Raw genomic sequence first — 14699 nt, forward strand, 5'->3', positions numbered from 1 at the left:
CACATAACTGATAATAGATTTTAAGGCACAAACTAATTTGCTGTGATGATCAATTTTAAAACACTGCACTAACTTGCTGATTATATTTACCATGTGAATTTTCTCATAGTAGCTAAGTAAGTTTCATCATTTCCTCTCATGGTATTTCAATCTTTGAACAAATTTACAGGTTATGAGTGATTTCCCAAGAATTCTGTGAAAAACCAAACGTTAAAATAAGTGAATATTGATTTATAACACTTTTGTATTTAGAAAACTAGTTCCTTGATTTAACGGGCTCATCTTTATTGTTACTTTAACTCCTGTAAGAAACCTGTTACAGCTTTCCTATAAAGGGAAGGGAGAGTGAGCAGCTTTCTATAAATAGTGTGAGGTGTTTTCTACCCCATTCTAGCATGCTATCACTCCCCTCTGTAACCGAGGTGACATGTTCGCAAGATGAAGCGACCTCCAGAAGAGTTCCCAAGTTACAATGGAAAAAGTACACTGAAATAACATTGCCAAGCCTTGTTATGAGGGCTCATGCTTGCTTAAGGAAAATAAACTATTCCTCAAGGGAACGGCACTGGTTGAAAGATTTGAAAAAAAAAAAAAAACCTGTGGCAAATGGTAACTATTAAGAAAAAGAATGACATGCAGTTTGACAAAGTCAATTAAAAACATACTTACTGGAACGTCAACGTATTTTGCCGCTGCTTTCACCTTCATTGGAAAAGAAAGAGATAACTGTGAGAATTGTGTCTGTAACTGTTAGTTAAGAACAATGACAGTGAAAAGACAGCAGAAGTGAACTCGTGCAGATACTCACAGTGAAGGAAAGGATGGATGAAAAGAACGTGCCTTCATCGTATCGCGAGAGCTTAGACAGCACCCCTTCCAACACTGAAACAAACTACAGCACACAGTTGAGTGAGGAGTTAGAAGGTTACTGTGCTTACAATCTAACATCACGGCATGTGAGTCCAGGTCAGCATTTACTACAGCCCAAAGGTCCACGGCGTGTAAAAGAAACTGACAGCTGAGGGGTGAATTGTAGTGTTTACTCTCTCTTCTTGTAGATGAACTCTAAGATCCTTCCCCGTTATTGAAAATAGCACATAATGGGTCCTCCTTGGTGGCGTAAGGGGTTGAAGCACAGCACCACAAAGCCAGCCTTGCCCAACTCAGTGGGAGTTCGACCCCCATTCCTGGAGGCTGGCAGACCTCTTCTATCTCACTCCCCTCAGCAGTGTACTTCATCAATTTCCTTTTTCTGCTCCCCACTGCATCTGGTGAATTCTCTTACCGCCCCTGTACCTCTGACCTATACCCCAGTGTTGTATGCATAAATAAGTAAAAGCTTTAAAAGAAAATAGTACTAATGGTTTATTTTTTTAAAGAGTTATTTTTCTTCATGCATATGAGAACTGGGGTACAGGCCAGAGGTGGGGGGGACAGTGTGGGAGGATTCACCAGAGACAGTGGGGAGCAGAACAGGCAGATGTACTAAAATACACTGCTGAGAGGAGAGCAGTAGGTGGGCTTGTCAGGAGAGATCTGCTGCGCCATGTGGGTTAGTTCCCTGGCTGGGGAACGAACTCGTGCTGCAATGGCACAATAGCTCCATAGTGTGGTGCCTTAACCCTTTGCGCCACCAGGGAGGGCCCAGTACATAGTGTTTTATGATTGTGAAAAAAAAAAAAAAAGAATATGTGATAGGAATCTGGTCGTTGACTTTGTGAACTAATTTAGGCCACTAGTAAACAAACTTGAAGTTCCTGAGATGAGTCCTTAAAATCACTTTCAACTTCAATACAGATATCTGGAAGCAATGATGGTTAAACTGAGTCGCATTCCTTCCTATCATGTGTCACTTGACTATTCCCCAGCTTTTTCTAGTGACAAAAAAGTTGAATGAAACAGAAGAGTGAAAGGGCTGTATAACATCTGGGGTTCTTGTAACGGTGAAATGAAGCTTTATATTAGTTAGCAGGCAGTTCCTAAGCACTTTAAATGAAGCGGTACTATAAAGGTCACCCCTTTTTCAGTTCACAAAATAGTTGTGGCACTAAAACAGACAACACAATGCAGGGTGCAATGGAGAGAGAGCAGTGCAATGGAGGGAGAATGTCTATCCTGATTGTTTCTCCATGGGCTCAGCTCACCCACTGATGCTCTAGGCTCTCGGTGCCTAGAGAGAGAGGGGAGGGATGGAATTCAAATTCATCTAGAAAGTGTTTTGTGTTTGTAAAACTTTTTTATATTTCTATAAAATGAAAGTTAAGACATGCATATTGTAATAAAATTTAAAGTATAGGGAATTTTATCCAATGGAATATGCAATCTGGCATAAAGATAAGTGAATAGAAGATAATAATATCCTACTCTTCATATCTGTTCTTTAGGAATAAAATAATATGTGCACTATTGACAAATTATACACTCCCAAAGGGAAAACACTGACAAGGTTTTTTAAATACGAAAAGGGAAATTAACGAAGGCTGGTTTTTGTTCACATAGCAGCTTCTTCAACAAAGTGATAATAGTTCTAGGGACACAGCTTATTGGTCTCTGGTGACCAGAGAACTCGCTGAGAGTGCACAGGAGATAATCTTTTCTCTATGGTTGGTCAATTACTGCAAAATAGTTTATGCAAAAGAAACACAAACTTCCCTATAGGTTTCTCCATCACATCATTGCCGACATGATGTAAGAACACAGAAACAAAATCCTGCAGACGGCTGACTGTAATTTTGTGTATAAAGGTGGAGGATTATGAATCGCTCAGTCAGTCATCCTAAGGGAAACAAGCAGCAAAAAACACAAATTTACAAATTGCTCACAACTAAAAGTCAATTTAGCATTTTCTTCCTGCCCATTAGGATTTCTTACCAATCACAGCTGACTAACTCAACTTGATGTGGTTTACAAAGACCCAGAGGACCAATACTCCAGGGTTAAGTCAGGCCAGGGGAAGGGAATTCCAAACTTAATGGCCCTCTGTGGAAAATGCCTTGTCTTTTGTAACTCAAATCTTGAGGGCCAGTGTGTACTGGGTGATCTCATTTGTCACGAGGGGAGGGAGAATCGCTATGGTTACCGGTAGCTCCACTGGAAGCTCCTGGTCCATAGTGCCTTTCAGTGAGTGTATACTGACACGTGCATGATGCTGAGGGTCAAGGCAAGGCAGAGGCAGGAACCCTCTGGAAGGATCTAGATTGCAGTTCAAGTTGTAGCTCGACAACTCTCTGGCACAGAGAAAACAGATAAGCCATTTAATTTTTCTAGCACCATGGTACTCATCAGGAAAGTGAAGAAAATGCCAGTTAATTTTTTCCTTACAAGAATGGTGTGAAGCTCAGTGGATATGTTCATGTGAAAGGACTGTGAAAAGAGCAAAATACTAAAGAAATATAAGGATTTAAATGATGATTAAGAAGAGCTAAATCACTTGTATCCATCATACAAGTTAAAATCATAAATATGCTCAATCCCAAGGTATTGGGCGTAGCCTTAGGATTATCTAGCAAAATGAGATTAAAATGTTTATAGTTTTCAGCATCCATCCTAATTTATTTAATCTCTATAGGGAGGGAGAACAGATTTGAGGCTGCCAGTCAGAAGAGCACATTGGAATCCCATCTGTTTGCAGCCCATGTGACTGAGAGCAAAGGAAGGATTTAAGATGTTCTGGAACCAAAGTCCATGCTCTGGACCATCGAGTTGAAAGCATTAACTGAGATGATTCATGTAATGTGCAAATAGTAAGTACATGTTATTCTAGTGTGTTTTTCCAGCCTAACTACTAAGTACCTAACATGGGAAATAAATCTATGTCTTTCCCTTCAGAAACAGAGGTACGAAAGGGACAGACACACACAGCTGGTCATGACCCATGGCTGCAAAAAGGACCGCTCCAGACAAGCAAACAGTGGAGCTGAAACTAGCAAGCCTCACACACAAGGCAAGCCAGGAGCTGAGCCACAGAGTAGAAATGGAGAAAATGGATGCGTGGAGGTAGCCAGGGCAGGTGCATTTAGGGCAGATTTCCCACGGTGACCCCACAGCCTTCTCTTTCTGGGAAGGCTACTACTTGTGGACCTGGGGTCTGCTGATCTGTGTCAATGTGCTTTACCTCCTTTTTAACAATAGACAAGCGCTCTCTGTGGGTTCTTCCCTACCCCAAATGCCCCAGGAGAGGCACGGTACTCATGGACGCTAAGTGCTTACACGGCAGTGAACAGCGAAGGCGCCCCTGGGACCAGCCAGCTGAGCCACTAGGTTTCTTTGTAAGATATTTCTCCAGGCACATCGTGGTCAAGGAGCTACCTTAACAACCACATTCTATTAACGTCAAGATTGACGGATAATGATATATTTTCCTTCTGGCTTTTAATTGCACAAAAACAGCAAGATTCCAAGAAATCCAGTTAAATGCTGGGTTTCGTTGCTGTGTCTTTAACTGCTTCCTGTGAACTTTCTCGCACAGCTCAGGGAGTATATAAATACTTGTGGGTTTGCCTTGTGCTCTCTGCTCTCCTGAGGGTGTCGGGTTTGGGATGAAACACTATAATCTCTTTGTTTCCCTTCTCTTTATTGTGGATGCTATTAACTGAGTTTGTTTGAATAATATTTAATACCTAAAGTCTGTCTGGGTAATTACCAACTTTGCCTGGGATGCATACACGAAGGAAATGATAAAAGCACTTTTTGAAATGACTAATAGACTGAACATGAACTATGTTACAAGGCACATGGGTTTATGTTTCCTGCTGAATTTTAATAGGTTAGAAGGTTCATTTTCCTATGCATATGAAAAGTAGAAATACAGATCTCAGAAGAGTTAGGGAAGATTCCAGCTATGGTTTGGTGGATTCAAAACCCAGCTTTTGCATTTTGGCTGTGATAGCTTGTGGAATAAACAAGGGATTTCATAATACTCTAAGTATGGAATCTTCTTCCACAGAAAAGGCAGTCATCCATAAGACTGATCACAGAAAAACTAGTTTTGGGGGGAGATATGCATCAGCTGGTACTTCATTTTTGTTAGGTAAGATCAGGAATAACAACTATTTTTAAAAATTCACGTGGAATCAGAACATCAGGGACGAGGAAGAAAAAATGGCTTCTTTCCTTGGAACAGAATGTTCATGCTAAAGTCAATGCAATTGGAACCTCCCTGGTGGCGCAGCAGGTTAAAGCACTGCACTAAGAAGATAAAGCCAAAGATAAAGCCACTTCCGCATGAGTTCGATCCCTGCCTGCCCCGGAGGAGATCCACATGGTGTGGAAGACCTCTCCTGACCCGCCTGCTGCTCCCCTCAGCAGTGTACTTCGTCGATCTGCCTGTTTTGCTCTCCGCTCTCTCTCTGGTGAATCCTCTCACCCTCCGCATCTCTGGCCTGTACCCCAGTTCTGTATGAATAAATAAATCTTAAAAAAAAAAAATGTCAATGCAATTGTCTCTATTCCGCCTTTTGTCTCTACCTGTGACCCCTGACCTCTGTGAAACTTTGTTCCCACAGCTCCTAAAAGGCCTTTCTGGGTTATGTACACCCATACTAAGGGTGGGTAGGATTTGAATGTGTGCAGAACATATTTATTTATAATAGATCCTATTCCCCAAGGTGGCCAAGAAACTTACAAAACAGCACATCTAGTCCTGAGGTTGGTAAATTCTCCACAATGGCTTCTCTCATTGTTCCTTTCACTTGCCTGCTAAGAGTGTCCTGTCTTATTTGTATTTCATTCAAATAGGTCCTCATAGTGTATGTTACTCCTTTCAAACCCATACTTGAAGTTGAAAAGATGTCTTTTGAATATATACTTCGAGTCAAACAGGTAAATGTTATCAAAATGGCTTGATCAGTCTAGGTCAGGGTGAGATATGTTCATTATATCATCTAGGTAGTCTGGTTAGATTTGTCTTCTGTCTTCTTTTTTAAAGATATATTTATGCACACAAGAGCTGGGGTACAGGCCAAAGAGGCGGAGGGTAACAGGGTTCACCACAGAGAGAGTGGGGACCAAAACAGGCAGATCTATTGACATACACTGCTGATGGGAGCAGCAGCAGAGACAGGAGAGGTCTGCTGTGCCATGTGGGTCAGCTCTCCCTGGCCAGGACTGAACTCATGCTGCAGTGGTGGCCAATAGCTTCATAGTGTTGCATCTCAATCCCTTGCACTACCAGGGAGGGCCCTGTCTTATTCTTAAGAGAAATTCAGGGGAAAACATCCCAGGTTATTGGAAAGGATATGTGTGTATACATGGTTACATACACATTTCTAACCACCCCCACACACATGTTTACCCCACTATCTGAAAGTGGAATGTTCCCATTTACTATGTAAGTTGTTTATTAGGTCTGGGGGTGTCATTACCGATGAATTTATAAGGAAAAATTTTTGACTTTCCCAGCCCTCTCAAGTAATCTAGCAAGCCACACCAAAGAGGAACATTCGAACTTAGAGTGTGGGGAAAACCTACATATACCTACTTAGAAAGAAAATACAGTTTTTCCCAAATCCTGTATTGTAGTAACTGAGTAGTTAGTAAATTAAATATTAGTAAGTTAAATATTTTGCTGTGATCTTTTGAAGCCTACCCAGAATTTGCTGGTTCCCTATTACCAAAGCACATTAGGAACATGGTCATTTTCTTCTTAGTCCGTCTTTCTGCTTCTTCTTGTTAAAAGTGAATCCCATCATTAGCTATACCACTGTAGCTACCCTGACATGACTGCCTGCCCGTGCACATATTCTGGGTGGCATAAATCTCCCAGGAGGGACCCGCAGGTTGGTCGGTTCCAGCTGGATATAAAGGGGATGCAGGAAGCTGGAGACATGAAACAACCAATCTTTTTCTGTCTGGCCTTATGGATTTTGTTGGTGGAAAGATTGCAGGGGCCCTGGGGGCCCAGTCCTGGCTCTGTAGCTACTTCTGTGTCTTCTCATCTGTGTCCAGGGCGCTGGACTCACAGTGGACACGTCCCTCTCTGTGAACTAGAGTATGACTGCTTCCCTCCCAAGGCTTATGCGGTTTAAATGAAATAAAATGGGTACAGTGGCTGTCTCATAATAGCTAGCACAGAAATGCCTTAAAAAAAAATTTACCCTTTGGTGAAAACAGTGTGCATATAAAAAAATATGTACTGAGGTTCAAAGCATATTTACCCAACAGCCTATTCACTAGAGCTAGGTTCTGACTCCTGAACCTCTACGTCAAAAGCAACACTAAGATGGGTTGAAAGGACTCACCTCTGGGCCTTCCCTGGTGGCACACCGGGTTAAAGCACCGCATTATGAGGCTCTCTGAGACCACCGCACCACGAGTTCATTCCCCCGCCAGGGAGCTGACCCACATGGCGAGACAGACCTCTTCAGACCTGTCTGCTGCTCCCCTCAGCAGTGTACTTTGTCAGTCTGCCTGTTCTGCTCTCCACTCTGTCTAGTGAATCCTCTCACTACCCCTGCACCTCTGGCCCATACACCAGTTCTGTATACATAAATAAATAAATCTTAAAAAAAATCTTTGCTCCTCTTACAAACTTGTGGCTCAGAATTGTAGGGAGCAGGTCATGGCAAGCTACATACTAAAATGACAACAAGATTTCATGCAAGTTTTTTGCATGCTTACATGGGAGAAGCATATTTATCTTTTATTTATCTTTTAGTTTATTGAAATAAAAGTCACCATTTATTGTCATTTGTTCTGGAAGCTTAAGATGGTCAGTTCAAACAACCAAATGCATTTATTTTACACTTTCCAAACAAAGAATTAAATATTATGAATAAGTACTATTTGACTGCAGGATAATGAGCCATAAAGAGAAAGTATAATTTAGAGCTCACTTCCGAATAGGAAGGCTGATTATGTGAGGCTATTAAATGAACTGTATTAAATAAAAAGTAAAATTTTGGTTAGTTGCATTATGCACATTTCAAGTGCTCCCTGGCTAGCGTTACTGTACTGGAATAAACCCTTTCATCACCACACACAGTTCTACTGGGTAGCACTGCTCTATGGATCACCAAGTCCTTATTTGACTCAATTACACAGATTTTTTTCAATTAACTAGATGCATTCGCTATGGAAAAAAAATTACTTTTTTTTTTTTTTGCCAGAAGTGGCTGCAGAGGTGATGGACATATTCCTGCCTACCTCCCCTATAGCCCTCCTGCCCCCATCACACCCCTAACCTAGTTAGCCTTTTTTAAAAGATTTATTTATGCATACAGAACTGGGGTACAAGCCAGAAGAGTGGGGGGGAGAGTATTTACCAGAGACAGAGTGGGGAGCAGAACAGGCAGACTGACTGAAATACCCTGCTGAGGGGAGCAGTTGGCAGGTCAGGAGAGGTCTGCTGCGCCATGTGGATTACCTCCAGGGCAGGGATCAAACTTGAACTTGCACTCTGAACTTGCCCTCACACTGAAGCTGCTATGGCTGCTTGCAGTGCTGAGTCCTAACCCATTGGTCACCAGGGAGGGCCCTAGGTGGCCTTTTTGCCTGTTGCCTGCTTAACCCTTTACCACCTGCACACTTGCATGCAATTCAAAGACAGCCAGGATGCACACATCTCACAAAAGAAATTTCCACAGGAGAACTGTGCTGAAGGGGAGAGAGTTCCCCTGAGTGTCTCAGAGAGAAGGGAGAAGCAGTGTTCACCAATGTCAGCTGAGCATCTGTGCTATGTGTGTGGCTGTGTAGGCTTTTGGGTGGCTCCTCCGAAGGCAGGAATCTCATTGTTGATTCTTGAGATTCTTGTCCAGCGGCTGCCCACTCCCTTCACCTGTTGAAAGTGCATCCTAGTCACGTCTTCTTGTAGGGGAGAGTGTGTTGTGTGTGCATCGGTAGCTATTCAGCACAGTGACAGGAGTCGGGTGAGCAAGAACAAACTGGTGAGCTGGCGAGCTGGCGTTTAGCTAAAGGCATCTTCTGTGTGACTGTTTTCCACCTCAAGACCCACTACCAGAGAATTTGGGAAACAGAATCTGAAGGGAATACCTTCAAACCAACTATAATCCCAACATACACAGAAAAGGGGTTTTCTGCACATTCTAGCAGTCTTTTCTCAATGCAATGCCAATTCACATCAGACTTTCCATTTTTAAATTTCTGTTTTTTTTCATTTAGTACGTAGGAAGCCTTTCCTTTATTATTGCTAATCTTTGAAAGCATGACTCTTAATGAAAATGTTCCATAAGTCACCATTTCCTTCATGTAGAGATGAAAATGCTTTACATTTTTCATTAGAAATAATATGACTGATATTAATGTATATGTGTTTAGTGCATCCCTATAAGTAGCGAGAGAAAATGAAAAAAGTAACTACAGGGTAAAAAGGTGTTAATATCCTTGATTTATTTCCAAACTATCTCCTAGATAGTTAAACAGTGAAACAAATTATACTCCTATTTATAGGAAATGGGAGAGGTCACCCTCACTGTTCTAAAACTGGGGGTTAGCTTAAAAACAGCCTCGCTAATTGCTAGAAAAAACAGTATGTTACTGTACTCCTTATTTTTAAAAGTATTTTATTTATGCACCAAGAATAGGGGGGGGGGACAGGCCAGAGGTGCAGGGGATGAGAGGATTCACCAGAGACAGACTGGGGAGCAGAACAGATTCACTAAAATACACTGCTGAGGGGAAGAGTGAGACAGGAGAGATCTGCTGCCCATGTGGGTCAGCTCCCTGGCTGGGGGTTGATCTAGTGCTGCAGTGGCTACAGACAGCTTCGTAGTGCTGTGCTTAATCCCTTGTGCCACCAGGGAGGCCCTATTTCTTAAATTATTAACAAGGCTTACCATTTTTCATGCTTATAGCTTATAATTTTCCTTTTCTAAACTCATCTTGTAATCTGTTTACCAGAAGGGGGAGGATGAGGGTTCCCTCTGCTTTTAGTACATTCTTCTAGCACTTTATAACGGGTTAGTTTGATGGCGCCTTGCAGGAGCCAGGGAGATATGTGCCCACGCGAAAGGAGCACACACCCTTTCTCGCTCCTCACCCTCCTTTGGGCCTGGTCTTCTCACTTCCTGCCTCTTTCCCTGTCAGAGCCTGATCTCAGATGTCACCCACAGCAGTGTGTTACACCTCAGTGGGTCTGGAAATCACCTAATCATTCCATGGAACACTCATTAATGCTTCATCTATTCTTCCACAATTAAAGGCCACAACTTTTTGTCTAAGATATGTGGAGCATCAAATAGGAAACGGTGGGAGACTCCTGTGAGCGGAGACCTCAGCCACAACCCCGACAGCTTTCTCTGTCTTCCTCTGAGGCCCGATCCAGAGTGCCAGTGGGGTCACCACAACAAAGAGAGTGAAGGGCTGATGACTACTCAACTCAGCACTGGAGCGAAAACAAATAGCGGGAGAACGATAATACAGAACAATACGGTACTACTGGGAGAAAGTTATTTTTAAAAGGACAACAGCCATAAAAGCCCAAGTTAATTCCAAACAGAAAATCAGCATTGTCTATATTCTGCTTGCCACTATTCTTAAAATTTAAACTTTTCTTATCTCTTTTTCCAACTATTTTTCCAATTAGGTATTTAAAAACAAAAGCCAGATATTGCTAAAAATTATCAGTTGAACATTGACTGGACTTTATTAATTGAATAAAAAACCCTTACCTTTGAAACTAGCAGTGAAATGATTTCTTTTACAGTGTTGTCAATCAAATCATCTATTTTTGAATGGTACTGTTGCTAGATAGGAAAAGATGAAGATGCATTAGTGGATATGGAACAAAACAATTTTGTCATAAGTCATAGATGCTTTCAAGCTACTAGTTACGACATATCGGATTTACTTAAAATGATCATTTTGAACATGAGCAGAACAAAACCTTGAAAACGATCCACCCAATCAACACTCTTTACATTGTGGTCTGAAATGTTTCCCATGTGCACCGTTGAGTTAAGCAGCTAATGGGGTTATTATATAGATGAATTGAATTCTTATTCTTATTCAGGCGGAGGAATGTGAAGGTTACTTTTTGTCTTCTCCTCTATAATTAAGGTGGCCGTGTATTTTTCTAAAGGGTTGGTTTAGCTGGAGAAGCAAAAAGACTGGAAAAAGATTTAATTAATACAGCATTTCATGTCTGACAACTCTCATTCATAAGTTATTTTAAATGTGCTCTAGAAATAAAATGAGCTCCCAATTGTTCGGTCTAAAAGGACCTTTTTGTCAGTGCAGGGAGCAGCAGTTTATACAATTCTTACAATAGGCTCAAGCAAGGGCAAAATTAAAATTTCATCAACAAAGGTGAATAGATGGTAACAAATTAATAGGCTATAAAAGGTATAATGAAACAGCACTCACTCCCCATAGTTTTATTACTGCTTCCTCATGAAAAAGACGCCTTTAAGTAAACACAAAAAGATGTATTTAAAATAAATCTGAAAGCCTCTTTTTTTTTCTCTTTCTTTAGAGAATACTAGAGAGTCCCATTCTTAAATTAGCAGGAGCTTCAGCTCTGTGCTTGTGAAGGCACATTCATTTAACAGTAATTCTTCCTTTAGAAGCATTTATCTGACAGCTGATTGTCCCCAATAGCCACTTCACAGAAAATGTGACTTGTAAAGACTAACCCTATCTTGATGGTTCAAGGCTTCTTGGAACAGCTAACATAATGCATAGAGTAAAAGTACTCAGGTCAGGATAAACATTAGACCAACCTAACAGCTGCTGGTTGAATGGTTTCCTAAGATGTAAGTTTTTGAAAGCTATTTTTTTTTCTACTGAAAACATGTCTCAAAGTTTCCACACAGAACAAAACATCAACTTAGGGCTGCTTTGGAAAACACAGGGAGTGATTCCCCTGGGCTCTGAGAGTCACAAGTACTCATCTACCTGCATGAATAATAAGGAAGCGAGCATAATTTGAAGGCATGTGATTTCCTTGCTTCTACTGCGTGTGCCACGGCACTGACAATGCTCCAAAATTCACCACATGTATATTTACGTGGAGCTTTCTAGGTAGGAGTTCACCCAGTGAGGCTTGCCCATCTCAAAGTCTTACTGATTCCCAAACCTGTGTTCCCCAGAGCACAGAGTAGAAACACACGGATTTCTACTGCAGTTGAGCTGACGCTTTTTAGAAAACCTTAAAGAGGAGGCAAAGGAGAGAAAATAAAGAAAAACAAGGAAGGAAAAAAAAAAGAGTCTGAAAAAGCAGACAGGTAACTGAGGTTCTGATGCAGCCTAAGTGATGAGTGATTTCTGAGTGAGGCAGGCCCTCATTTGAAGAGGTCTCTGGGGCCAGCTGGACCAAGGCAGGGGCTGACCGTCCCCCCAACCATACACAACCTCCCCCAACCCCAGCTGAAGCTGTAGAAGAGTTTATGCAAACAAGCTCTGTCAGCTTCTCCTCTCTTTTCATAGTCTTTTCTCTCCAAAGTTGTGTCTCTGCAGCAAAAGAAAATCCTGTAAGGAACTGAAGCTCCTCTTTGAGGTGACATAAAAAAGGGGTTCAGGAGATAGGTTTTCAGCGACTCCCTTCTCTGTGATGTGGAAAGAGCTGTGGGGCATACTGACACCCAGGCCACCAGACAGGTTCTCTAGGCCCTTCAGTGTGGATCTGTCTTTAACCCAGCAGTAACTGAATATCATCAGAAATCTAGTGCTATGAGTTAGTGGAGTTTCTCCATGTTTAACTTTTGGGTTGGACCAATCTTAGCAAATCTTAAACTCAAGACATGATCCACTACAGGGAACACTTTACTCTTTTCATTGAAAGGCAGGGAAGCAATGGCCCCTACAGAGCCACCAAATTAAATTCTCCTACAACACACACAACATCTTGCTACCTGACTTAGCCAAAAGCAGGGAGAGAGGGAGAAAAGATGAGAGCAAGTGAAGAGTTAAAAAGGAAGGAAAAAAGATTTGTTAGGTTACTATGAAATTTGCAGCTGTAAATGTCTCTGCTGAGTCCTGACCTAGAAGAATGTCCATTTAGGTGTTCCTAGGGCTTGGCTCACTGTATAATTGGTGGAGGTGGTGTGGGAACACTGCAGGTAGGAGGGTGGCCTTAGAACTCATGTTGTCCATATCTCTCTGCAAAAAGGATGACCTACAAATGCCATGCCAGATGTCAGCAAGCTAGAAAAAGTTTTGCATCTGGGGATCCTGATGGCTTTCAAAGATACACAGAGTAACCACAGCGGGTTAAAAATAGAATGCCTTTGCATAGACATTCCTAATACCGTAGCTAAAATGGATAGATGCTTCATTTAGATGCAGAATGAATTTTTGATTAAAAATCTGCAAAATTTCTTTGTCATTAAAACCCTGGAAAACTCTTTTCAGCATATTTCTAATCAAATCTGACGTTCCAGGGCTTTGGTAGATAACAGCTCATTTTTTGGCTAATTTCCCCCATATCTATCCTCCAAAAGTAAACCTCTGGTGCCCTGCTTCTTCATAGATAATCACTCAGGAATTCTTATTTTGTGGAGCCCAGCAATTCAGACTTTCAGCCCTGGACTGAAATCCTAGGAACCCCATACTCGGGCAAATGTCACCTTCTTCCTGACCACATGTAAACACATAAGACTAAGTGAAGCCTAACCCAACATCAGTGAAATCCAGGACTCTTAAAAGATCTTGGGCCTTATCTTGGAGTGAAGGAGAGGTCTGCCATGCCATGTGGGTCCTCCAGGGCCAGGGATCGAACTCGCACTGAAGTAGCTGCAGCTAGCTTGCAGTGCTATGCTCTAACTGGCTGCATCACCAAGGAGGGACTTAGGGTGAATTTTACAAGTTCTACACTTAGTTATGGAGATGGCAGCACATTTTAGGGCAATTAAGAACAAATTCCACACAAGTAAGGGTCCCAGAGGTGTCCATTAAGGTGGCATCGTCCTCAATAGATGGACCATGGATGATGCAGATTTCTCTGAGGAGGCCCACACTCATCTGCTTTGCTGCAGGGTGGATATCAGGATTTCTCAACATTGGTGGTTTTGTGATCACAACAACTGTCCCCAGGGACAGACCTGAGACTGCTGACTCATTACACACAGCTGTCACATGAGCAGGTCACTCACGGACCCCTCTGCACTGTAGGCAGCGGCCGTCACCTTTGCGTCGTCATGAGTCACAGCAGGAAACAGAATCCTAATTTAGGAGCATGCTGTGACTGCGCTGTGGGAAAGAGCTGGAAAGGCTTCTTCTCCGCAATGACAATACAGCAAATGACTAGAAACTGTAGAGAGACAATCCCCTTAGAATGTAGGCAAACATGTCTGCTAAACTGGCCTCTACAGTATATATTTTTATATAGCTTGAAATCATCTAAAATCTAGCTTTTCAACCACTTTATTTATTGTCTTCCATAAAGTGGGGTCCTTGGGCATACAGATGCACACTTCCTAATTTGTAAAATTCTATAACTTATTTCTAGCACACAGAGAAAGGAAAAGCCAGTTGTGTGTGTGTGTGTGTGTGTGTTTAACTGGAGATTAAAAGTAAAGTATAAAATCATTTTGCATTACAATTCTTGTTTACCACTTCTCAGGGTTGCTAAATGGGTTTTACACCTGCACTTTTTGAACTATATTAATTGTGTGAAAGTTGTGGGGAACTAATTGTCTCTGGTGAGAAGGTACAGGTGCAGACATAATGAACGGAGTAACAGATTACTCTTCAGAACCATCCACCTATTAATGTAAAGAATCATCTGACAATGCAACAATGTTTTG

General features: G+C 41.8%; 1 protein-coding gene across 4 annotated transcripts in view; it reads right to left on the reverse strand.

The window, feature by feature from the left end:
* The window catches only part of CADPS2 (Ca++-dependent secretion activator 2), a 392026-nt gene that overhangs the window by 32471 nt on the left and 344856 nt on the right, over nt 1-14699 (reverse strand). For all 4 annotated transcript variants that reach the window (XM_004676989.2, XM_004676986.2, XM_004676984.2 and 1 more), the window contains 3 exons: nt 10626-10700; nt 809-892; nt 670-702 (listed from right to left, as the gene is read on the reverse strand). In XM_004676989.2, coding sequence (XP_004677046.1) covers nt 670-702; nt 809-892; nt 10626-10700 — 192 coding nt within the window. The remainder of the gene's footprint in view (nt 1-669; nt 703-808; nt 893-10625; nt 10701-14699) is intronic.

This window comes from Condylura cristata, unplaced genomic scaffold (assembly GCF_000260355.1).
Source record: "Condylura cristata isolate star-nosed mole 26May11 unplaced genomic scaffold, ConCri1.0 scaffold00005, whole genome shotgun sequence".
Lineage (NCBI taxonomy): Eukaryota > Metazoa > Chordata > Mammalia > Eulipotyphla > Talpidae > Condylura > Condylura cristata.